Consider the following 25,814-nt stretch of genomic DNA (forward strand, 5'->3'; position numbering starts at 1 on the left):
AAAGGGTGTGATTAGGGAGGCGGTTCCCACAGGAAGCAAAGGTCAGAGAGCTTTTGGAGACCCAAATTACTATAGCAACTGGGCTCTTCCTGGACCCCATGAAATTAAGCGTTGAGGATGCAGAATGGCAGGTCACAGGAAGGTATCTGCAGGTCCAGGAACACATGACAAACTTCTGGCAATAAAAAGAGCGTCACGTCAGTTGCATGCCGAGCTGAGAACTTCTCGTTCTGTGGCCAGTAGCTTTCCAGTCACGCTGTTTTGCTGTGCTTTTGCAGGTAGATTTTCCTTCTCCACTTGCAGATTGCACAACACAGTCTTAGAATCAAGATCATACCGTAGGCCAGGTCTTTCTGGTTAAGACCACACAGAAGTGCCCAGCCCTAGCTCCCGACACACCCTACTGTGGAAACTCTGGAGCTCTTTCCCAGTGGACCGAGAACTGTGAAGCAATAATTGTGCTCTGTCCCTCTAACCCAAAGAATGCTTAGCGTGGTCATCCTGTGAAAGGAGGGGCGCCTAGCTCACTTGTCAGGCATCTGGTATTCGCTCTACCCCTGGAAAGGGGTGGCATGCACCCGATGGGGAGATATAGGAGCATCCATGGACCCTGGCATACCTTTTCCCCCTGCTGTTCATTATGGTACCCTCAACACCTCCCTCAGCCATGGCTCTGGAATATGGACTTCTGGAGCCTCCCCCATTGCTTTGAGGTGCTCTGCCTTCTTTCTGTCTCTGTTAAGTTTGAAAAGTGAGATTATCATAGGCCCAAGGATTACGGGTACCAGGGAGGACCTAGCACTGGGTGAGTCTAGACGATCACCCTGGGCCCTGCCGGCCATGCAGGATCTTGGTATGGAGTAAGACAGTCTGTTGCCTCTGGGTGGATACAGACAGGGTTTGTAAGGATAAAAATGCTACCTGTGTTCCTCTGGTCTCCCAATCTCTGCTGTGAAACTTCAGTTTTGCCCTTATCTGGACAACCTCACACTCAGTGTACCAGAACTGTGCTCCTTGGGACCCTGAACATGGTCTCTCCCTTTAGGCTCCTAGATTTTAATACCTTTTTTCTGACTAAGCCTTGCATGCCGGTTTTCTTAAGTAGATGGGCAAGGACCCATTTCTGTACTGCAGGGGCAGTTCACACTGCTGTCCCTTGTCCCCAGGTAACCCTTGCATTCCAGATGGAGGGTCTCCAAAAGTGGATGACTCTAAACTTCGTCGTCACAGAAAGGTAGCTCTGTTGTGAACTTCTTTCCATGTGGATTTTTAGAAGAAATGAAGTTTAGGTTACGATAACATTGGTCACATCTTTCTGACTATAGCAGTATATAGCTTTTAGCTTATCTGTAGAATTAATGTTATAAAAACAACAGGAATAAGCTGGCAGTGTTCTCGCTGCATTAGTGAAATCATGGGCTTAGAAGCAGACTTACAAAGGCTGTAAGTGTGGAGAAGGATGAACGGGAAATGTCACACTCTCTGGAACACGGGTTTGCAAGACTGGATTAGAAGGCCTTCCTCTCTAGGCTGTCTGCTTTCCTCGGAACACACTAGCGATTTTGGGGTGTTTGTTTTTACTTTGCTTTATAAAATTCCAGTGTTACCTACCTCTGCACCATCTCCAGCTTTACACAGCTCGGCTCTAGGATCTTAAGTCCTTTCATTATCTTCCTGTTTTGTCTCTGTAGGTCTGTGATGAGGGAGAAAACGGTTTTCACAGAATATTGAACAAATTACAGTCATTTAAAATTATGCGTGCAATTAAGGAACTGTTTTTAGAGAGTATTAACTGTTGTCATACAGGAATGAATGTCATTTTGAAAATAATTGCAGTTTGCCTCTTTGGCAAATTAAAATGACTAGCTCTGAAATGAGGGGTTGGTAATTTCAGAAGCAGGGCAGTGAGGGCTCGCCCCGTGGCCTCTGTGACTGGGTCAGGGTCATGCCAGCCTCTGCCTGCATGGCCCACTGGGATCCTTGCCACTCAAGCCTTCAGGCTTCTCCCTGGCTGGTTGTTTCCTTGAGAGTTGTCATCTGGCTGGTGACAGCCCCTGCCTGTAGATTTGGGAGCCCTTGGCGTCTGGTGTTTGCTCAGCTGACAGGAGAGGAGACCAGGTATGAGGCAGCGACATGTCCTGACTTTCTTTGGCTGGGCTCAGGGATATTGTATTTGGGGTCACAATCAAGGAGGAGGACTTTTCAATGGCCCTGCTTCCGTCAGCCTCCAGTATACTGGTTCCCTGCTTGAGCTGGCTGCCACTTCTCCAGCTCCTCACTGTCAATCTACTGTCCTGTGTTTCCTGAGTTGCTAGGCAGCCTTGCCACTTCTGAGTATTAGCTAAAGAGCGCTTCTGTGGTGAAGACTGCAAAGTCTCCTGCAGGTGGGCAGGAGTGTATAAGATGAGTCATCTTGCCTCTTCCTATAGGCCAACACAGTACCTGCTACAACTCTGCCGCTCCAGAGATAGCAGTTAGCTTTGTGTCCTAAGCTATCTTGGCCCTACCTGCTCAGAGCCTCTGGGTCCTCACTTCTGAAACAGAGACAACAAAGATACCATCTCCCGGTGATCAGAAAGCTGGCCGCAAAAGCTCTTGGGAAGGTGCCTGGCATGTCTTATGTTGTTTTTACTGCTGCTCCCATTGGCTCTGGAAACTGTGACTACACTCGGCTGCAGGTATCTGGGAACTTTGAGATGGTAGCTATAACTCATGTAAGGACCTCCAGCCCGCTGCTTGGTGCTGTGGATAGTCCAGGGATGTACACCAGACAGTGTAGGTGGGAGATAGGTCTCCAGGGACCTCTAAAGACCCCACAAAAACAGTAGCTACTGATACTTATTTAACACTTTTGAAATACTGGGTGTAGTCGGTCTCTGTCTTTCTCCCTACTTCCTTCACCCTTCCTTCCCTGCCTCTTACTCCCTCTCCTCAGTGGGGAGGGAGTGTTATTATTTTCACACTCATTTTTAATCTTTTCAGGCACCTAGGCAATAGTGCATTTGTTCCCATTTTTCAGCTGGGGAGCAGAGGTTTGGGGGCACAGAAGATGGCAGGTGACCTGACTCTGAGCCTTCCCTGTTGTGTCCCGTGGGTATATTTGTCACCTGATATCTTTACAGCTCTGGGTGACATCAAGTGTGCCCCATAGTTAAGAACAATGAGGAGAGAAAGATTTATACATCGGTAGAGTTTTAAGTGCTGAGAATACAGCAAAGCAGAAAAACAAAACCTTGTTTCACCAAAGGAGACGAAGTGTAAATAGAGAGAAAGCCTCCACCCAGAGATCGTGCTGAGCAGGGTGAGGACACTGCTCACTTCCTAGAGGGACCTGGATCACTGAAAAACTGAAGAATGTTTGAGAGTCACTTATTCAGACCGTGCACCCTCCCCCCTTTGGTTCTTGTGTATCAGGAAAGGATGGGTTGATGGGGAGGGAACATGTAGCTGGCCAGCAAAATCATCACACACTATTCCTGCTTGTCCCGTGTGGTCCTTGGGAGTCTGCATTGATGTCTCTACATCTTGTGTCAAACTGATTTCTGAGCCCTTTGTAAAACACCCAGTATTTCTTCAGCACAGTGCTGTTTGTTTTTTCCGTACTGATCATGGTTATTCAGAAGGGATGTCTTTAAAATCCTCATTTTTATTTGGACTTAGTTTTGGAATATCCTAGTAATTGTACTTGAGTCAAGTGGTGTTCTGGGGAGCGGTGAACTTGTTTAGCTGTGTTGTAGGAATCAGTCAGCTGGTTTGCTAGACTCTCACATTTCCGAGTTCCTTTTCCTCTGTGTTCTACACACACACACACACACACACACACACACACACACACCTCTAAGTGCTCACTGACAGTGGGAGACTGGGTTGGTGTTGACCTGGGTCTGGCTATACAATATGATGGTCCTTCTACTGAGGTGAACAGCTGGGCCGATGATCAGGTGGCCAGGTGACTTGGCAGGTGACTTGGCAGGTGACTTGGCAGGTGACTTGGCAGGTGACTTGGCAGGCGTCCGCATTACAAGTGTGTGGTTTACCATTCCTTGTGGATAAGTATTGGTCCCAGTGATGAGAAAGACCCAGCATGTGTGCCATCCCTGACTCTGGAAGAGCTTTCTCTTGCATCTCTTCTCTGTGAACTATTGTTTCAGAACAATGTCCGGTGCAGTGAGCTGAGAATACAAGAACACGCTGAGGGATGGGGAGAACTCGGAGCCTATGCCTGAGTGCAGAACAATGAAGTAGGGCGGGGACCTCACTCTGGGAGTCTGTTGTTAGAGACCCATAAGAAACAGCCTTTGCTGTCTGTGGAACAAGCACTCAAGGCTGCAGGGCCTGTTGAGAGCGCTGGGGCCGGGATGGCCCTGCAAAGAGTGTAAGAGAGAGCGCTGGAGCCTGACTTGGAGCTCAAGCTTAAGCAGCTTGGAGACACCTTATCATTTTAGACTGTAGGTTTTACCATGCCGAGGGAGATGCCATCAAGTGTAGCAATAAATATTGTAAAAATGTAAAAAATGGCTGAGCACCATGCCACACTACTTATGGCTACTCTCTGTTTCCGGTGGTCTCTCTGCCTCCATGGCTAGCCCCATGAAGTGGCCTCCTATCTCTCGTCTCTCTTGCTTCAGACTCTGCTCACATTCCCAGCATCTGCCCCCTGTGGTTACAGTCACAGTTCCCAGTAACTCAGTAAAATCAAAACTCAAAGAGGCTTGTAATTTATCAATCAGATTTACATCAGTAAATTCTCACTCCATAAAACGTCCACACAATAAATTTAGAGCCAACTGATATTGATATAAAATACCTACCTAGATAAGACAAATTGTCCTGTAATAATCCATCCCTTATAAGATATTCATAGCTACCTGTGGCTCTCTAAAGCCACACAGATCTGGGTCGTTCTTCTCTTCCTCCATCTTGGTTTCTTCTCCCCTCTTCTCCTATCTCTCAAAAACTCTCTGCACCCACCTTTCTTTCTCACTGCCCAGTCACAGGCCTTGCCTTATCTTGTGCCTGCCCTCACCTGCAGATAGACATCAATCCACAATCAAGAGCTATAGTTTCCCCACTGTTAGTAATAATCCCCCATACTTACAGTTTGTAAATATTCTGTCAGCTGCTCTATGGACAGAGCACTAAACTACCCATAATTTTTATATGCCCATCTCTTTTCTGCATCTTTTAATGATCCCCGATCAACTCTAGTCAAGTTGATGACAGGTCTCTGAGGTTTTCACATCTGTCAGGGCAGGGTTGGGTGGCTATGGGTTGGAGCTGTTGAAAGGGACCAGCTCAGTGTGAAAGTGCCATCGTTTTTTGTTGTGTTGTGTTGTGTTTTGTTTTGTCAGAACCTGGAGATGTGATGGAGATTAGTGTGACAAGAAATGTCCATCTGTTCAGTGATTTCGTTTTAATATGTGCGGATCCGAAACTTTGTCTGCTCTCTAAGGTCGTGCTGTGTGCAGCTGGTGGCAGTGGCAGAAGACAGCTGTCAGTGTGCAGTACTGATGGTCCTCAGGACCCCCAGACATCGCTGTACTTTATCTCCTCGTCTAGAAAAGAGACTAATCGAGTTTCCTTTTGGCTTTATCTCATTCAGGATTTAATCCTTGGTTATTATTTCATTGTTAAAATAATGAATTTTCTCTATTTAGTGGCTGGTCAGGTCTGGCCCCTACACTAATAATACCAGTGTTAGCTAGAAATCATTAAAAATGTGCTGCCCAGTGGGGCTGGAGAGATGACTCAAAGGTTAAGAGCATTTGTTCTTCTGGTGAACTCCCTGGGTTCAATTCCCAGCACCTGTGAGGTAGTTCATAGTCATTTATAACTCCGGTTATAGGGGACCTGACGACCTCTTCTGACCTCTGTGTACACCAGACATGCATGTGACGGCACAGACACATATGCAGGCAAGACATCCATACACATAATACATTCTATATATATATATATATATATACACACACACACACAAATCCCTGTAGGGGACAAGGGAGGAGGGGGTACTATGCCCATGAAAACATTTTGTTTTCACTTGTGATGAACTAAAAATCCATAATAGAAAATATAATACCTTAACCAATTTTAAGTGTTCAGGTTAGTGAAGTCTATTCACAGTTAGTGTTGTTTATCTCTAAAACTTTTTTTTCTAAAACTTCATTTGGACAATCTCTTCAGCCACTAGATACTCCTGATTCCACTCTGTCCATGGTCTGGGAGCTGAGCTCAGCTTATGTCCTGTTTGTTCTCCTTGGATACATTTTTAATAGTGTCATGTGATCGCTGTGGCTACATCCTTATTAGAGTCACATGCTCTTGGTCTTTTTGTTTATTTGATATATTTTATATTAATCTGTTGTAGCATCCCACCAGTGACTTCCTTTCTAAGCCTGAGTTCCTCACTGGTGACTTGCCCATCGCTGTCCACCGTCAGCTGTGGGCCCAGTCTTGTGAATGGTGTTGATGTGAACGTGCTGTGCACATTTCTTCGGGATTCTGCTTTCAGCCATTTTGGATGAAGCCCCAGAAGTGGGTTTGCTGCAGTTCTGTTTCCCATTATTTGGAGAAACTTGGCAAGTTCCTCCTAGTGAAGATGCACATGTGTGAGTGTGGGCACAGTAACTGCAATGTGTGAATGTGTGTGCATTTCCTGTGGATGCAGAAAACACATGTGTGCATTTCCTGTGGATGCAGGAACCACATGTGTGCATTCCTGTGGATGTAGGAAACACATGTGTGCATTTCCTATGGATGCAGGAAACACATGTGTGCATTTCCTGTAGATGCAGAAAACACATGTTTGCATTTCCTGTGGATGCCGGAAACACATGTGTGCATTTCCTGTGGATGCAGGAAACACGTGTGCATTTCCTGTAGATGCAGGAAACGTGTGCATTCCTGTGGGTACATCCCAAGCTTGAGATCCAGGAAAATAAAACTATAAGGTTGCAGATACTTCCTGTATCCAGGATGTGTTAAAACTAACGTACATATGAGATATTAATCTTGCTGGGGGACATTGCCCAACAGGTGAGCCGGCTCCTGATCTTGGGAGGGGCCAACGTGAACTACAGGACAGAAGTGTTAAACAATGCCCCCATCCTGTGCGTCCAGTCTCACCTTGGCCATGAGGAAGTTGTCACTCTCCTTCTGGAATTTGGTGCCTGCCTGGAGGGGATGTCGGAGAATGGCATGAACGCTCTGTGCTATGCAGCTGCTGCTGGCCACATGAAGCTGGTGTGTCTGCTGACCAAGAAGGGAGCAAGGGTAAGCGGCAGTGGTTTTGACCTGGAGGCTAACAACAGGGTGTCTAAGGGGGTGGAAAATATCTTACTGTCATTCCTGGGATTGTTGGCCCCTGGGCCAGGTTTCATGGAGTTCAGTTTGTTGGGTGCAGGGATTTGAGAAATTATAGTCAGTGTAGAAGATCTGGTGTCTGAGTGGGAGCCCCAGGATAGAGAGCGGTAGCCATTTATGCCTACGCTATTGCTTTTTGCTTGATGTTGTACAAGGCAGATTCCTGGCTATTAGCCACATGGTCTGTTTCCCATTACTTGGAGGAACTTGGGCAGTTTCTACCAGTGAAGATACGTGTGTGTTGCGCTGTCCTGAATTTATTCTAGAATCTAACATAGCATCATAATTGTTTGGAAGTTTTTTTTTTTTTCAGAAGTCTTTTTCCTGCATTGTGTGTATGTGTGTGTGTGTGTGTGTGTGTGTGTGTGTGTGTGCATGCATGTGAGTGTGTGTGCATGTATATGCCATGCTGCATATGAGTTCAGAAAACAATGCACTGAAGGGAATTGGTTCTTGCCTTCTACTGCAGGGGTTCTGGAAATCAAACCTGGCAGCAAGTGCTTTTCCCTGCTGAACCACCAGCCCTGGTGAAATACTTTAAATGTTCACCTCATGCCCCATCTTCCCCTTCTTGTCCTATTCTATTTCGTTATTGTTTTAAAACAATCCCATGAGTTCTCTGGTTCTCAGAAGCCCGTGCTTGAGCTGGGGGAACTGCCTGACTTCATCTTTCCTTTTCCCATCTGGGACACTTTAAAGGGCACAGTTCTCATCTGTCTGAAGGAGTCCTATAGCCTTGTGAGCCTTCTACCAACCTCTTGCTGTTACCATTAGATAACTGTCTGCTACTTGATGCATTAGGGTAGAACCACCAGGCTCTTGGTCCTGGGACCCCTTCATTTAGATAAGGAACTCAGAATAAGGGGTCCCCACCGTTAGGAGGTGTGCAGTGCTCACACATTTCTTCTGACTTGCTGGCATCTCTCATCTTTGTGTCTTTCCTTTATAAGCCAGTATGTCCCAAGTCACCTCCCTGTTGTCCGTTCTGTCCTTCTTCCTATAGATCCATGTTTTATTCTATAGTTCTTCTCCTTTCTTTGGCTCCCTGGTTCAGTGACCAATCCCTCTCCTATTAATATCTCAGAGCTGCCTGAAAACACTTCATCTAAGAATCCCACTCCCACTGGGAAGCACAGGGCTTTGTCTCAGGGTTCAGTGTGTGGGCTTCATGGAGTTTGCTGAGAGATGCCTATGTGAGGACACTGTGTTGTAGTTACTGGTCCTGCAAAGGGAACCTGAGGCCTGGATTGCTGTTCTTATCACAATGAAAGGAGTCATAGGTTCAGTGCTGTCCAGAGAGATAAGTTGGAATGTGAACCCTCGTTCTTCTGCAGTAGCATGAATTTGCATGTAGCCTTCAGTGCACATGTGTTCCCAGAATAAAGGGATGCTCACTGCTACCTTTGCTCTACTTCTGCCCCCAGGTGGACCACTTGGATAAGAAGGGCCAGTGTGCACTCGTCCACAGTGCACTGAGGGGCCACAGTGACATTCTCCAGTACCTACTGAATTGTGAGTGGTCCGCAGGCCCTCCTCAGCCTGGCACCCTGAGGAAGAGCCAAGCCCTGCAGCAGGCACTGACAGCAGCCGCCAGCATGGGTCACAGCTCGGTGAGTGGGGCCCCAGTGTTCCTTCCCGAGACACGAGCCCTCGTGGCCCAGTTGTCTGGTCATAGCCTTCTGGGTTGAGAGCCACAAGCAACAAAAGGAACCAGAGATTTCAAAAAGTAGCTGTTGACCCTGACTAACGAAGGGCTTCTAGCTGTGAGCAGAATGCCCTCTTCAAGAGCTCTGGTGGGTGTCCGGTCTCTCCTGTTCCTACTTCCTCTCCTGTCTGCTCTTACCTTAACTGGCTTTTCCCTCCCGGCCCCTTCAGTTCCTTCTTCTGTCCCTGTACCCCTTAGACTACAGTCACATGGAACCCTAGTTCTGAAACTATTCTGGAGTGTTTGGAGGGTTTTTAGAAATCAGGCCGGGGTGCTTTGAGAGCTTGTAGGAACGAATGTTCATTCTCTGAAATTGCTGCCCCAAAGGAGAGATTCAATACTCTGTTTCTTTCTGGATGTCACTAGGTTAGAAGGTTTAATCATCGTCAGCTGACCTGGTCCTCTACCTAGGCTGGGAATTTAAGGACATTTGCTCCCATTTTGCTGGTGCTTCTCACTCTTTGTTAGCTTTGAGCAATTGGAGGTGCCAATGTTCGGTAATATTCTTTCCCCAAAAACGACTGGAATTTAAATGCCAGGCTGTGCACACAAACATATAAGCATGTATTTCTGGCTGACTAATATTTGGCACGCATTAACAGTAGTGTTAAGTACACGTATCTGAAAATGCAGACATTCTCCTCTTGCATTTGTCTTAGTTTTTAAAACAAGACCTCAAATAGCCTAATCTCTGTAACTCTGGATATGCCTGCCTCTAGCTCCCAAGTGCTAGGATCACAGGCATGGGCCACCACGCTCTGCCTCCTCTTCCAGCTGTCTGAATCTGAGGTTCCAACATGGGAACAGTCATCTCTGGGAAGTCATGAGCACAAGCACACCCACACATGATACACACACACACACACACACACACACACAGACACACAGTACACACCCATACAGGATATACACCCACACAAGATACACACTAGATTTCTTAACCAAAGTCCTAAAGAGGATATAATTTCCTAACACCATCAGAGTAAATGGCCAAATGTTCAGCACTCACATAATCACAATTTCGGGGTCAGAAATCTAAAATTGAGGTGAGAAGAGGCCAGACTTCTCTTTGAAGGCTCCGGGAGGGGCCTTTTATGGCTTTGCTAGCTTCTCGAAGGCACTTCCTTCCTAGCTAAGGCTGCGTCCTCCATCTTCAGCGTACAAGACCTCCCTTGCTCTCTTTCCTCTCACTCCCTCCTCTGACCTGGATGCCTCCTGTTCGATCTAAGAATGTTGTGGTTGTACCAGGTGTGCAGCAGACTGTACACCCAGACTGTGCACCCACAGAATTACTCCATTCCAAGGCCTGTGATTTCCTCCTGCTGTTTAAGGAGCATGGAGCTTCCCCAGGTCAAGAATACACCCAGTCAGCATACTGTGGACAGTATGGATTGAGAGCCTAGAAAATGGCTTTGTCCTAGTCTCCTGTCACTCAAGATGATGCTGGCTCTGGTCCAGGGCACAGATACTTCATCTCCTCAAAGACAAGCTTGCCTGCCTCCAGCTTTTTGAACAGGAAGATGCCCGAAAGGGAGAAGAACAGAGCTATTAGTAAAATTAAAAAAAAAAAAAATCGCCTGGACAATACTGAAAGAAAATTTTCACTGTAAAAAGAAAATATCACCTTGTTTTCTTTCTTCGTGAAGAGTGGCCTAATGGTGATTTATGCAGACGCTGTACTTTATGTGATCTGCTGGGCCCTTTGTTGATTATGCTGGCATATTTGGGTCATGTTGAAATTCATTAGAATTCTGAGTACCTGGTAATCCTGAACAGAGTTGCTGCAATTCCCTGAGATTGTTGTATGTTTTAATTCTCCCCAGTGAACATGTGGATAGCATACGAATTATGCTGGAAAATGGTTTTCATTATATTTTCTTCACTTGTGAGGCACAAGATAATAATGTTTAAAAAAAAAAAAAAACAACTCTCTCCTTTGATCTATGGGCTATAATAAGCACCCATCGCACTGAGAACTCATTAAATCACCTTGCCACGTCTGACAGGTTGTCCAGTCCTTGCTGGGAATGGCAGAGGAACATGAAATCGACGTCAATGGCACCGACACGTTGTGGGGAGAAACAGGTAATTATGTTTCCAGTGTTTGTAGTCAGAGGCAGTGTACCTGACATACCAGCCCCGCCGTGGCCGGACTGTCTTAAGGGTGACTGACTGGTGATGCGTGTTCTCCTGTTTTTATTTTTGTCACGAAGCATTTGAAGCTTAAAGCCTTTTAAACTTGCCAAGTGAGTAGTAAAACTTCCCTGGAAGCAATAAAAGGGACTCATTTTGAGTTAGACGGGCCATTACTGTGCATTTGAGGAGCATGTGATGGAAATGCCTTAGTAAGGCTTCAGGTTCACACACGTCCCTGCCCACCCGAGCCTTCCTTGAAGCCTGGCCAAGGGAGCCAGGCAGCGGTACTATTGTCAAGCTATGATGGCTCAGTAGGGAAATTCTGTCACTATGTCTTACAGAATGAGGACAGAACTCAGGTCCCACAGCCGCATGTAAAATACTTACAGTCTAAAGTCCCTTTCTGTTGGTCAGGGTAGAGGGGGCTGTCTGACTTAGTGGGAAGAAAGATTAGTATTCAGATGGATGAAGACACCGCTGCTTTGAAATCCTCCACTTGACAGAAGTAACCAAGATGCTTGGTGCGTTTTCCCTGTCTTTGTGCGTGGTGCATGTGCTTGCTATTTCTTTTGCGCAGATTTGTTTCTAACTTCTTCTAGGTTATTTTCTAACAGAACAGATGGTGGTGTGGAGAGTTTATTAGCTAGCTCACACTTGGGAGAAGCCTCAGAGATTTTCCTGGTGGGAGAGCAGGCCTGCCCTTCAGAGCCACATGGCTCACTCTCGGAAGCCACCAGCAGCCGGCTTCTTATGGCTTGCTGTGGACCCACAGAGGAGGGAGCCATGGCGTGAGTTACAGAGAAAGTGTAGGACTCCAGATGGTGTGGATCAGTCCCCTCCCCATTGAGATTCTGCCAGTTGGTTGATGTCTGAAGAGACACTTGAGAAATTAAAGACTTCTCACTTTAAAAAAATGAAAGCACGCATTTATTATCCAGTAGGTTCTGAGAGCAGGACGCCTAGGCTAATGGGGCTGAGAGCTTCAGGACCTCACCGCCTGTTGTCTAAGTATTAAGCTGTCTTCCCATCATTCTCACCTGAGTCCAAGCCTACTGAGCCTGTTCATCTCTTTGCAACCAGTTGTGGGTCTGGTGAGAAGACAGAATTGTTCAGCCTTCTCTTCTAAGGCCTTACATGCAATCTTTAAATGCTGTGACCTGGGAAACAGATCTTACCATCATTAGTAGGGAACTGGGAAAATTTAATCAGCCAAGAGGTTTTTGATTTGGGGGGTTTCTTTCTCTTATTTTTTGAGACTTTCATACAGTATCTTGTTTCCTGCCCATTCCCAGGACTCACCAACTTTATGCTCATTCTGTTTCTCAAGAAACAAAAAGCAAAACAAAGTGCTTGTGCGAGTGCACACACATACACACACACTCTCACACTCACAGCTAATCGCGTTGGCCAACTGAGGCCTGCCCTAGCATGTGGTTGACAGACCCAGGTTCAGTTCGTCGGAGAAAACAGATTTTCCCTCTTCCAGCAGCTACTGGTTGCAAATGGCTTCTTGGTGACAAGTGAACATTTGTGCCCACCTCCCTTTCTCCATGCTGGGGTTCTGTCTATTGAGCAGGCCCAGGGAGAAGGAAACATACTGGCTCTAGGAGTCTCTCAAGTAGGGTTTGGAGTCAGGCTTAGTATGATTCTTGCCCCAGGGCCCAATGGTTGGTGGGCTGGCTGAGGTTTTGGCTGGAACTCTGGGCTCATACTCCAAGAAGTCCCGGATCTTTGAAATTGGAGAGGTGGCGGGTAGACAAGAAGCTGACTGTCCACACTGTTGTTTGAGGCAGGCTTGGCTGGCCTAGAATTCACTGTGAAGGACAAACTACCCTCCCACTTGTGCCATCTTACTGCCTTACCCTTATAAGTGTCAGAATTATGTAGGCATGCGCCACTATGCCCAGAAGCCAAGAGTTTTGTTGAGAGAATTTGAGAATTTAACATTTAAAGTAAGTAAAGGCCAGGCCAGCTGTCCATCAGGTTTAGACTCCCTCCAGGAGTCGTGTGCTTCCCTCATCCCTGATGACTGCTGCCCCGAACCATCCTGCCTTCCATGGTTGCCCATGTCAGCTTGCAAGGCACAACTCAGATGAGAGAAAATCAGCAGATACAGGGCCTGGCTGCGCATGTGCCATCTGGGCACTGAGAGCTGGGCTTGGCGGATTTGACCGTGAGGGTCTCTCACTTGACTGCAAGTGTGGGAATGAGAGAGATGAGTTTGGTGGTGAGCACGGTTCTGACTTAGCACATCCTACAGTGTCACGGGCCAGCGGGTCACAGCCGTCATCACCAGCTTCCTCTTAAGCAGCAGAACCTGGCAAATGTGGGGTGTTTGTCTCCATTTGTTGTCTGTCCTTCATCACAGTAGGAACTCTCGGCAGTGAGAGTGGTTGCTTGGTCGGTGGCTTTGCCCGGTCTTCATTTTTGAGTGTTCTCAACAGTGCTTTGTGTCCAGAACATCCCAGGCTGGCCCTGGTGCATTGGCCACAGGATAGGCCAGGATCCAGAGAATGACTCCTGTGTAGGTTGTGGGAAGGTTCGGGGAACAATGGGTGCTTTATATGGAGAATGCATTCATTATTTCTCCTGGAACCCTTGCATCTATTTACAAGTCTTCTCAGTATAGCTTTAGCTGCAAACTACTTGGCTTTAAGATACTGGCTGGTGGCCTTATAAAGCCAGTTTCCACATTTGTTTCAAGCTCACCCACCCAGCTTCGAAGGGTGTAGTGTCTGTTCTATTTGTCATGTAGCGTCTGCTATCACAGGAGTGAGATGCTGAGAGGTAAGAACCAGCTTCTGTACAAAGCACTTCCCCACTGTCCTGCCAGGGTCTGTGCACCTGCTTCACAGGGTCCATGTGTGGGCATCATGACTCCTACTGATTGAAAGCAGGAGGTTGTCTGAAGTGATGCCCGCTCTCAGCCAGAAAGGCCAGGGGGAGACCTGATGGGGTGGAGTATCCGGGGCATCAGTAGTGCTTGAGCTGGTAGTCTGCATGTGTCGTCATGAAGAGCTGGCTGAGAAGGGCATGGGCTTTATTGCAGACTCTAAAGACTTTCATCTGGAACGGTGTTTAGTCTGAGCACTGCCGTGAACCCATAGGTTTTAGAAAACTCCTAAGTACCTGCTAATTTAGGGAGCAGAGGGCTTTACTTAGAACCCCTTCCTTTTCATAGTGCTGCTGTTTCTTGTCTGGGCAGTGTTTAGAGAGACAAGCCCTCCAAAGTGGGCTCTGTGGTTGCAATAACACTGAGCCGCTGCCTTCCTTTCCCTACTCCTTCTTCCTTGTCTCCTCTTCCTCTCTCTCCTCTCCTCATCTTCAGTGGAGAGTGAGTCTGGCCTGTTAGCAGAAACCACACCACCAATGAGGCCACCACTGTACCACCCACAGACTCAGATGATGCTCGTCCCACAGTCTCTGGGCAGCCCAAAACATGGCAGGAACACATCTGGATTATCTGTCTCAGCATTCCACAGCCATGACGAGTCAGCCCTGGCTCCCACAAAGCCCCAACTGAATTGAGTTACTGTTTCTACATTAGTGTTTGATGTGGATCAACCCGAGCTGAAACGACCAGGGACACTTAACTGGTGACCTAATGCTGTGCTGTGGGAACTGACAGACCATGTTCCCAACTCCAGGCTTCTGTCCAGCCTGAGTCTGTACCCTGCTTCTGGCTGTTTAGATGGAAATAGGGTCCACATTTTCCAGCCTGCTCTCTGAGAGCAAAGGCTTTTCCGCCATGGATCTCATCTGCCTTGCTTGCAGAGACTTGGTTTGCAGAGACTGTTGAGCTGTTCTTTGAGGTGAAGCTGTGGTCCATACACTGGACTTCCTAAGGACTGGAATTCCTGTCTCTTACTCTCGTGTGACTGCTGGGCCTACTGCTGTCTCGGGAGTTTCTCCAGGGGTAGAGGTGTTGGTCACTTGCGCTGTTGGCTACATATCTACCTGTGGCTGCTGCGCAGGGGGTGGATAATGTTTTGCTTCTCTAGGGCTTGCTGTGTGGGTGTTGACAAACTGAGAACATCGAAAACAAAAGAAAGCCTTGCAGCTTTAAGGCAGAGGATGTTCATTTGGGAGAAGTACTTGGTAGATAGGGCAAGGGACCAGTGACATGATGTTGTTTGACAAGTATTCCTCTCATCTCTGGACTCACTTTCCTTTCTGTCCTGTGGCTTTTTAACATATATCTAAGGTTTATGGGGCCACGGAAGCCTAAGTTTATTCATGGCTACCTCAGAACACAAAGAACAGAGTGGAGTGCCCTATTATTTACTTGTTCGTTTGAATTTTATCTTTGGTCTTTAAGTAGATGGGAGGACTTTTAGTAAGAATTTATATTTTAAGCTTGCTGTGTTCAATTTGGTCCCTACACATTCTAGTTTTTGTTTTTGTTTTGTTTTGCTTTTTAATACCCACACCTTACTTGAAATGCTTAGGAACAAAAATGTTTTAGATCTGTGAGTTTTCCAGAGTGTGGGGTGTTTTCATAATCAGCAATGCTCTAAGGTCTAAAACTTGGAGCATTGTGCTGGTGATTTTGTTGAGTTTCACATTTTGGCTTTGAGAATTTGGGACATTCACCCTTTCTTTGTTCCCCTCAGAGCACAAGGCCAGGTGAGAGACTGGAGAAAAGGCATGTGTCCAGTACTTTCTGGGGTCTGTTGAGAATGTGTGAAACACCGACCCAGAGGTGTGACAACACCTTTCCTGCTTTTCTCGGACACTCACTGTGATCCCCACCCCCAACCCCCAACAGGACTCTGTCCAGCTCAGCTTGTGCTCAGATAGTACGGAAAGAAAGACTATGAGACATGTTTTCATGCCCTTGGTGACATTAGACACGCCTTCAGTGTCTTGGCAGGTAGTTGGATCTGTCTGAACTGTGAACATTCTCGGCTTTAGGAGTGACAACTGTTCAGAGCTTTGGTCTTCATACAGGTTTTAGAGGAACAAGGTGAATATAAAATGGAAAATTGTGTTTACATTGAATTTATATTATTTATAGCATACTTTACTCCCAGGGCATATTTGAAATAATATCAGAAGGTGCAAAAGGGAGGCAGGACTCAGATCCAAGTAACAGCTCAGATGCGCGTGCTCCACTGTGGTGCTGGTGTGCGTCTACGATGGGCTGCTGTGCGTCTACGATGGGCTGCTGTCTGGTCTCAGGAGCCCCATGACCAGAGTGAGAAGGGAACAGCCATTGCATGCTGTTTGTACGGTCTGTGGGAGAGCTTGGTAACCCTTAGCGAGCATGGAATCTTGTTCTGGTCTTTTCCTTCTAAGGACATCCACAAGCAGTTGTTTGGTGAGTTCAGTGTCTTTAGAGGCAACAGTGAAGGAGCCAGGAACTCAGGTGGCATCGATACTGCCATGTCTGTGTGCTCTGCCACGTGTGAGCGGTCTTTGGCAAACAGATGAGCTTCTCTTCATTTGTAACAGATAAGACTAGCACTTTCGTGTGTATGAAGTGGATTCGTGAGTACACAAAGCTCGACGCCCTTCACACATGGCGTAGTGTATCATTAGAACAGGTTAGTGGGGCTGGAGGAATTACACTTGGCATATTACTTAGTAACGTTAGTATCTTAGTAATGCTAACTTATCATATCTCTAGCTGCACGTAATCTCTCTCGAACATTTGTTAGGTGCTGAGCACTGCAGATCCCCGAAGGTGGGTCCTGTTTAATCTCGGGGAGCACATCTAAGGTCAAGTGTACTCATGCGGGGTTAAAGGAACTGAGCTACAGAAAGTTCTACCTCTTGTCCCAAGTCACAAACCCAATCCTTCTAATCTACTACTGGTTTCCTCCTCAGCCACAATGAGGCGACCTTTCGGAGACCTCCACTTTACTTTTAATTGGCGCTTCCTTTTTTTTTAAGTAAAACATTGGGAAAGGCCAGTATAACATGGAAATAAATTGCACAAAGGGGCACACACACATAAACAAAACGGAGCTCTTCTGTTCGTGCTGACCTCAGGGCCAGAGGGAGCGTGTATAGCAGGTGTAGGTTCTTGCTTAAGAGCTCAGGGCTGGCCATGAAGGTCAGTTAGGATTTTCCATATGTGATGTTTGGAAGGTAAATAACTGGCCTGGAGAAGTGGCCTCTGCCACCTTCCCTCCAAGTATCCAGGTCAGGTCTAAGAACCAACACTGAACATCTCTGGTTCTCTTCCTCAAGCCAGCCTGGACCACCGCAATGGCACCGCCTTGTGTGCTCGAGTGACAAATCTGTTAGAATATTTCATAAACAGCCCTGTCGACGAAATGACTGTGTCCCCAGCAAGTTGACAGTTGAGGGTTGTTTCTTTTTTTGAATCAAATCTTTGCCCGGAGAACGTCGATCTGTGAAGGGTTCTGCCAAACGATCCATTTTATGGTGCAAAGAAGTGTTCCTCCGTGATGTTTTCAGTGAGCTCAGACGGCTGAATGTCAGTTAGGTTTTTCTTAAAATGAACATCTGCCGTGACGAATCTGCTCATGCTCAGAAGACAGCGATGCCAAGGTGAAATTATTCAGGATTGGCAGAATAGGGTATGTGTTTTTTGTTTTTTTGTTTTAAGTTCAATCACTGTTAAGCATTTGCCAAGTAAACACACTGGTGTCTGACTTCAGTGCCTTGTAGTCACATGGATTGGGGCCTTCCTTTCCACATGTCCTCGAGTTTTATTGGCCAAACACAAAGCAGCAATGTCCTCTTCTCCCACCCTGCTCCTGTCTTTCACACCCGCCCCTCCTTCTTTTTTCTTCTTTTGGTCTGATCAAGCCAAGTTCACTGACCCTCATTAGAGCCGGGGCTGAGGTTGGCCTCTCAGCAGGATGGTTAGGATTCCTGAGCATAGCTTGTTTTGAGTTTGTTTGTTGTAGCCCCCCATGCTTCCGAATATGGGAATATGGCATCCTGAAGTTCTCCAGGCTGCTGAAACTTGAGATGCATCCTCGCCTGGGGAGTTTGGTGATGGAGCTAAAAATACTCACTCCTGGTAGAAGAGGAAGCCAGTGGTTCGGCGTCTGTCATCGGCAGTGTCTCCTTAGGAATTCCTGTACAGAACCTGATCTGGTTTGAAACCGAGCAAAGTGGACCCGTGCTGACAGGTTCTTAATCCCCCCACAAAAGGTTTGCACTGACAAGCACCCAGCAAATCAAATCCGGCTGTGGAGAAAGAAGGTGGAATTCGACCCTGTCGCCAGGCCTGGCAGGGCACACTTGTCAGCCGCTCCAGCTTCCGGCTTCTCCGCTGCCTGGTGAGACACACAAATCCTATTTTTAGCTCAGGCCTGTCTGATGCGTTACTGTCAAGACTTCAGTAGCAGCTGGAACGGAGATTCCAGATTCCAACTTAGAGGCCCCGTTTCTCACAGCGACGAGGCTTCTTCACGTAATGAAAGAAGGGTATGTTTTAGTAGGTGGACCATCCAATCACACCAAATGCAAGACCGGACTCGTCTCTTTCCATGGACCCCTATGTCACCATGTGCATACACATGTGTGTCCCTGTGCACCTCTGAGTTCTTTCTCCGCCTACATGGGTACAGCCATGGAAGGAGGAGGAGGGTCCCTGACTGAAGGAAATTCCAGAGCAGCAGTTGGCATCAAGATCCTTTGTGACCCATTTGAGGGCTCCTGCAAGATTAGTTCAGATAATGTATATTATAGGAGAAGAAAACAATACAGTGTTTATATCCTTCTAAACCCCTAGGGTAGGGACAGACTTCTATAACAAAAGGCACGTCGACTGGAGCCGTGCACACCTGGCTCACTCCCCTTGAGGCTGAGGTGTGCATGAGAGAGAAGTAAGCACAACCCACAGAGGCTGCTCAGGCCCAGGCTTCTGACTAGGCCTCTGCGTGGGTTATGGGCCAGACACAGGTAACATGGGCGAGGCTACAACTGTGAGGTTCTCCAGCGAATCCATGTCTGGTCCTCCTTGGATAGAGGACATGCTTGTCAAGGGATAATTCCCACAGAGGTGTCAGCTTCCCCCACGAAACGGGGCAGCTCAGAGCTTCTTGGGGCATCTGAGCTTCTTGGGGTAGCTTTTTCTGCCAGAGGCAGGTGTGGGTGTGGCGTACCCAGTTCTTCGACAAAGCAAAGTACCCCAAGCATTACTTCTCTGCAGTCTTGAGCATCATCACCACCATCACTGGGCAGGAACAGATGGATTGGGGGTTCCCTACAGCAAGGGTGGGGGCTGGCTTACACTCTCATTCTTGACCGTTGGCTTTGTGTAAGATGGTTTCTTTGCCTTTACCACAGTTCATTACACAAAACTGACTTGAGTGGTTATCTTTCCATTCAAGTTTATGGAAGGTTTGAATCTGAATGTCTGCTCCTCCTTAGGAGCCTGTCTGCATAGCACATACACACACACACACACACACACACACACACACACACACACACACACCCCAGGTTTGAATGTCTTATGAGCAGGAGCCTGTCTGCATAACAAAACACACACACACACACACACACACACACACACACACACACACACACACCAGGTTTGAATGTCTTATGAGCAGGAGCCTGTCTGCATAACAAAACACACACACACACACACACACACACACACACATGTTAAGAACTTCTTGAAGGTAATAAACTAAAGAACCACTTGGAAGACTGCCCTCTGGCATTGTGTTAGTCAGTTGCTATGAACAGAGCATGACCAGGGCAGGTCTTATAAGGAAAACATTTAACTGGGACTGGCTTACAGGTTCAGAGGCTTACTTGGTCTGTTATCCTCATGGTAGGCAGTATGGTTGTCTGCAGGCAGACATGGTGCTGGAAAGGAGCCTAGAGTTTACCATCTGGATCCATGGGCAGCAGGGGAAGAGGGCCACTAGGCCTGACTTGGGCTTTTGAAAACTTCAAAGCCCACCTCCAGTGACACACTTCTCCAACAAGGTCGCACCTCCTAATCCTTTGAAATCATGCCCCTCTCTTGTGACCAAGCATTCAAACCTGTGAGCCTGTGGGGGCCATTCTCATTCAAACAACCACGGGCATGCTGCTTTGGTCACTATGAGTGTGCTTTGGTGGCCTCTGGGTGTTAGAACGTAGTAATAACAGATATGGTGAAGGACATTGTGTTTATTACACAGCTTTTCGATAGTTCAGATATACTTAATGCAATTAAATGTTTGGATTAAACATTTGATCCTTAGGGCCCTTCACATGAGTCTGGTCTGGTTTGTCTAACCTGCAAATGAGGAAACTGTCTTGGCCGAGTGGAGAAAATACACTGAACAGTATTTTCTGTCTCATCCAGAAACCCCTGCACTCTGGAGCCCTGTGCTCCATTCTGAATCCTCAGTCCTCTGAGTCCTGGACCATTCTGTGTACTGTTCCTCTGCTCCTTCTCCTAGAGCCTATAGGTCCTGCCTAGGCATTGGGCCTGACTTCCCACAGGCACTGAGGTTAGCTGTAGCACTTCCTTAAAGAGCAGAAAGGGGCCAGTCCTATTCCTTGGAGCCTTGTTTTACTGCTGATGCCGAGACAATGCTGTTAGGATGTACTGTGCTTTGATTATGGAACATGTTTGACAGCCAGCAGATGCTAGCCCAGGAGTCCTCACGGTCAGGCCTGAAAAGGCTGGTGTCAGCTTCCAGTCTGCAGCTTCCTCCAGTCCCCCAACTTGCTCCTTCTGTGCTGTCAGAATCAAGAGACTTGAGGTCAGTCAGAACAGCATCCCTTGAACACATTTTTCTGGAGAGGTGTGCTGACCTGTTTCCTGAGAAAGAAGCAAGTGTGTCACTGAGCGAGGAGGTGCTCACAATGAGCAACAGTGATCTGGTGGGATCAAGCCAGCAGAATGTCTCCTGTCTCCCCAGTTTCTGGGGAATCTCAGCCACCCATGAGGAAGCTGCTGAAAGACTGTAGGATCTGAATTTGTGCCTCAGAGGCTCGGGACCAGAAACACAATGAGAACTGGTTCGCCTTTCTGGAAGGATGGGGGGGCTGCATGTTCCTGTCTTCCTGCACTTCAGATGCTAGGACCCTAAGTTGAGTCTTCCCTGGTAATCTGCTCCATTCCACAGCTCCTGCCTTACTTCCCGCACAAGCTGGGAGTGAGACTCGGGTGATGTCAGCAGTACGAGAATCAGTTGTCAGGTCTGCGGTGTTCTATATCTCTGTCTGTCTGTCACCAGGGCCCTGTGTAGGGGAAGCTAGAGTAGCTGTGAGCAGAGGGCAAAGGCTTAGGAGCCAACCCTGATGGCATAGTATTTATAGAGGTTCCCAGGAGGAGCAAGCATCAGGCAGCTGTGTGGGAGGCATCTGAAGAGACAGGTCCACGCATGCGTGTGTATGGGAAGCAGCCTCTCTGAACACTGTCTTCCGAGCTCCTCATCACCATGTCCCCGGCTCTGATGAGGAGGCCGACCATAGGCCACTCTTTCTAAAAGGAGCATTCGAGGTTCCCCTCTCCAGCGTGTTCTTGCAGTGTGGGGTTTTGCTGGCTGTTCTTTGCTACTCACTGAGTCAAGTGTGTAAGACTGGTCTGTTGTGTTGTCAAGTTGTGTTTAGGTGTGGGGCATGTGTTTTCTTAGATAAGTAAATTTCTGACCACATGACATTGTTCACTGGTGTCTGAGTCAGGGTTTGTACTCCTGCACAAACATCATGACAAAGAAGCAAGTTGGGGAGGAAAGGGTTTATTCAGCTTACACTTCCCACATCGCTGTTCATCACCAGAGGAAGTCAGGACTGGAACTCAAGCAGGTCAGGAAGCAGAGCTGATACAGAGGCCATGGAGGGATGTCACTTACTGGCTTGCTTCCCATGGCTTTGCTCAGCTTGCTTTCTTATAGAACCCAGGTCTACCAGCCCAGGGATGGCACTACCCACAATGGCTGGGCCCTTCCTCCTTGATCACTAGTTGAGAAAATGCCTTACAGCTGGATCTCATGGAGGCATTTCCTCAACTGAGGCTCCTTTCTCTGTGATAACTCCAGCTTGTGTCAAGTTGACACAAAACCAGCCAGTACAACTGGGGTTTCCCATTACTGATGGCGGTGTGGGTAGTGTCCAGCTGCCACACAAATGCATTCCCCTGACCTGTTTCCGACTACTGGCTCCTGTGGTCGTTCCCACCAATGAGGAGGGGGTGTCCCCTCGTGCATCTTCATCTCTCAAGTTACGTCAGCTGCTGAGAACGGCCACTTCGATCTGATCGCCGACACTGACTTGCTTTTTTTGTCAAGGGTTTGCTTCTGTTTCATTTGTAGCTGAAAAGTCTGCCTCTTTCACCCGTTGATGAGAATCTTCCTATCTTCTGGAAGCTGGAAATTAAGGATATGCTCAAAAACAGTCTTCCAAGCAGGCATGGGAACGGCACCATGCTTAAGCTTCTCCTTCCTCCAGGCAGCAGGTTGCTCCCTCCTGGGGGTCACCTATCCTGTGCAATTCAGGACCAGGGTGCCCATTTCCCACTGAAAAGCTGTCATGTTGGCCTGTGTTGTCACTGGCACCTGCTGTTGTCCTGTCTTGGACATAGTTCCCATGACAAAGCAGAAGCCCGGGTGTAGGTGCGTGGAGGCAGGGCCAGTCACGTGAGATCTGCCTTGTTAAAGAGGCTTTAGCATTCCGGCAAGGCAGGATCAATGGATGCCTTGATTGTCTCTTTAATTCTTTCTATTTGAAAAAAGATTTTTTAAAAAATTTGTGTTCATGTCTCTATATGTATATACCACAGGAATGAGGGGGCCCCTGGAGGCCAGGAAAGGGCATTAGATCCTCTGGAGCCGGAGTTACAGGGAGTTTGTGCGTAGCTTAATGTGTGTGCTGGGAACTGAACTGGGGTCTCCTGAAGAGTGCTCTTCAACGCTCAGCCATCTTTCCAGCCCCTCTATAATTATGGGCTTACGGCTGAGAGGCCAGCTTTGAGTAGAACACTAGTCTGCCTGTGGTATACTGTGCTGTGATTTTTCTCTTGTTGAGCAGAACAAACCCCAAACTTAGTGAGTCTGCAGCTAAAACAAAGCATGGTAGGGCCTGCTAAGGTGTCTTTGCCCTCAGCAAAGGTGAGGTGCAGCTTGAGTCGGAGACCTGCGTAGGAGAGCTGACACACGACTAGCAAGTCCATGTAGCCTCAGTTTCGTCCTCGTCGGTCTCACCCCAGAGATGCCCAGTCTCCCTCACAACTTAGCAGCTGGCATCCGGCGCAATGCCCAGGGCTTGACATTAGCGTAGGGCCACTGTGCTCGGGTCACAGCTATCACAGAGCCCACCCAGGTTCAGAGGGAGAGGGTTCACACACCGGCGGGGATAAGGCACTCGAGGCCCTACTTCGTGCACCATCTGACAGTCTCCTCCACCCTTCCTCTTCTAGCGCTGACTGCTGCTGCCGGGAGAGGGAAGCTGGAGATCTGTGAGCTGCTGCTGGAGTGTGGAGCGGCCGTGTCTCGGGCCAACAGGAGAGGGGTTCCTCCTCTGTTCTGTGCAGCACGCCAGGGGCATTGGCAGGTATCCAGGGGGCCCCTGGATGCTTCGGGGGCAGTGGGGGGGGTAGGGGTGAGATTCACTGTTGAAACCACCCTTGAGGCTCTTTTTCATCCCTGGCTACTTCCCATGTCCTTGTGAGTGCTTCTCGAGGACAGCATGACAGACACATAGAACCAGCCAGGCCGACTGGCCAGAAAAGTGGCAGCCATGCTGGAGCCGCAGGGGTTTCCTTAACTCCAAGAGGACCACAGCAGTAGGGGGTTCACTGTGGCAGCATGCCTGCCATTGTTAATTCTGTAGCATGTTCATGCAGCATATTTGAAAGAGGGCTGCCGTGGGTGTGCTTCTTGGAATGGCCTTTCTTACACCATCTTTAACTCAAGAGAACAGGGCATCGGTGACCAGCAGCGTCTTCCTTTGTTTTGAAATGGTGACCCCCCCCATCTCTGCCCACACTCAGTACCATGTCCCCTGGATTGTGCAAACAAACAACTTCAAGACCCCTCACTACAGAATAGTGACTGTGACTAGCCAGCCCTCGGCCTATGTCGGTGTTTGCTCACTCACGGGGAAGGTGGGAGGGGCTAGCTGGTGAATGAAGTGAGAACGTGGGGTTATGCCACTTCAGCCACTCTGACAATGTAACACACAGGTAATGTCCCCCGGCAACCTCTAGGCTAACCCAGCAGATAAAGTGGCTTCCTCTAGTGCAAGGAGCCTGTGGGACTCCTTCCTGAGCTTCTGATTTTTCTCCCCAACGTTAGTAGCATGCATGGCATAAAGCACGTTGCCAGTGCTGGAAATTTGCTTCGAGAAGCTTTGCTAACAATTGTCCTCTGAGGACAAGCCACCCCCTCATGCTGTACCTTAGCAAAGCATGTGACCAAGGGTTCAGAGTCCCTCTTCTGCCCTACCTTCTCCTGTGACTGTAGTCCCCTCTCGGTACATCTACAGATGCCAAGTCTCTTAGAACGGCACAGAATTTGCATTCAGTCTATAGACTGAATGTAATTGGTTGGTTGGATCTGTCACTGCAGAATCCCAGATACACATGGCTCTGTGCTTCTCCTCAGGACCAGTTTGGAACATTAATGACATCTACTGGCACCTTCTTATGCTGAGTTAACCCTACCTCTCCCCCAGTGTGGCTGTCCTGTCATCACCTAATTGTGGCTGGCATGTCCCTCTACTATTTCAACCTGACATGTGATCCTTGCGCTTATAATAACTGGGCACACTGAAGTACACAGAGGAAGGTTTGGTTGAACCAAATGCAGTAGAAAGCTCATCTGGGCCCCATGTATAGTGCAAGCTGGTGGGGAAGATGAAGGAAGTGGCTTCTCAGTGCTGGTTCTCGGCGCTTCTTTCAGGTTGTCAGATTGCTTTTGGATCGTGGCTGCGACGTGAACTTAAGTGACAAGCAGGGTCGAACACCTCTCATGGTGGCTGCCTGTGAAGGACACCTGAGCACCGTGGAATTTCTCCTCTCAAAAGGTATGGCATGTTGCCGTGCACTGGCTGCTCTTGTGGGAAGAACTCGGCCTTTTAGTTAGACGTTTTCTCCGGTATGATGCAGCCCGGGTACTTGGGGTTCAGCTTTGGTGAGGACCCTCTGCAGTCCTCTCTGCAGACCTGCTCAGGTTCATGTGGGACCCTCAGCAGCACAGGTTTCTTCATGTTCTGTAAATGTGTAACCGTGTTATCAGTCTTGGGACAACCTATGCCCCTCTTCAATAAGCCGTTTAAAAGAATCAAATTAAAAGTAGAGTGCAGACAAGGGGGATTTACTCAATGAGAAAAGGGACAAAGATCTGGCAGCCTCAAGTTCATCTTGGGAGTCCCAAAGTGAAATGCACATTTAAATCAAGGGCCAAGAATATGTATATCTAAACCATCCCTGGTCAAATTGTGGTCCCATCCGCCATGACCCGCCATCGTCTGGACTTCCACCTTGTCCTATTAGGTGTTTCAACAAGTTGTTAAAACCCCAAAATCTCTTTTTGAGAGACAAGTTCTCCCTCTGCCTGATGCTGTTCCTTCTCTCAACATAAGATTCTTGGGGGAATTCTCATTCTTTGAGATCCTTTGTTCAACACACTCTGGGAATAAATTGGTAGGTCCAAGTGTCTCTTTAGGACATCTTCATTTC

At 47.9% G+C, this 25,814-nt stretch overlaps 1 protein-coding gene across 2 annotated transcripts in view; it reads left to right on the forward strand.

Annotated features, from left to right (window-relative positions):
• The window catches only part of TANC1 (tetratricopeptide repeat, ankyrin repeat and coiled-coil containing 1), a 221,004-nt gene that overhangs the window by 184,353 nt on the left and 10,837 nt on the right, over positions 1-25,814 (forward strand). For both annotated transcript variants that reach the window (XM_080927145.1, XM_080927144.1), the window contains 5 exons: positions 7,036-7,272; positions 8,787-8,972; positions 11,074-11,152; positions 23,553-23,686; positions 25,036-25,159. In XM_080927145.1, coding sequence (XP_080783271.1) covers positions 7,036-7,272; positions 8,787-8,972; positions 11,074-11,152; positions 23,553-23,686; positions 25,036-25,159 — 760 coding nt within the window. The remainder of the gene's footprint in view (positions 1-7,035; positions 7,273-8,786; positions 8,973-11,073; positions 11,153-23,552; positions 23,687-25,035; positions 25,160-25,814) is intronic.

This window comes from Micromys minutus (assembly GCF_963924665.1).
Source record: "Micromys minutus genome assembly, chromosome: 13".
NCBI lineage: Eukaryota > Metazoa > Chordata > Mammalia > Rodentia > Muridae > Micromys > Micromys minutus.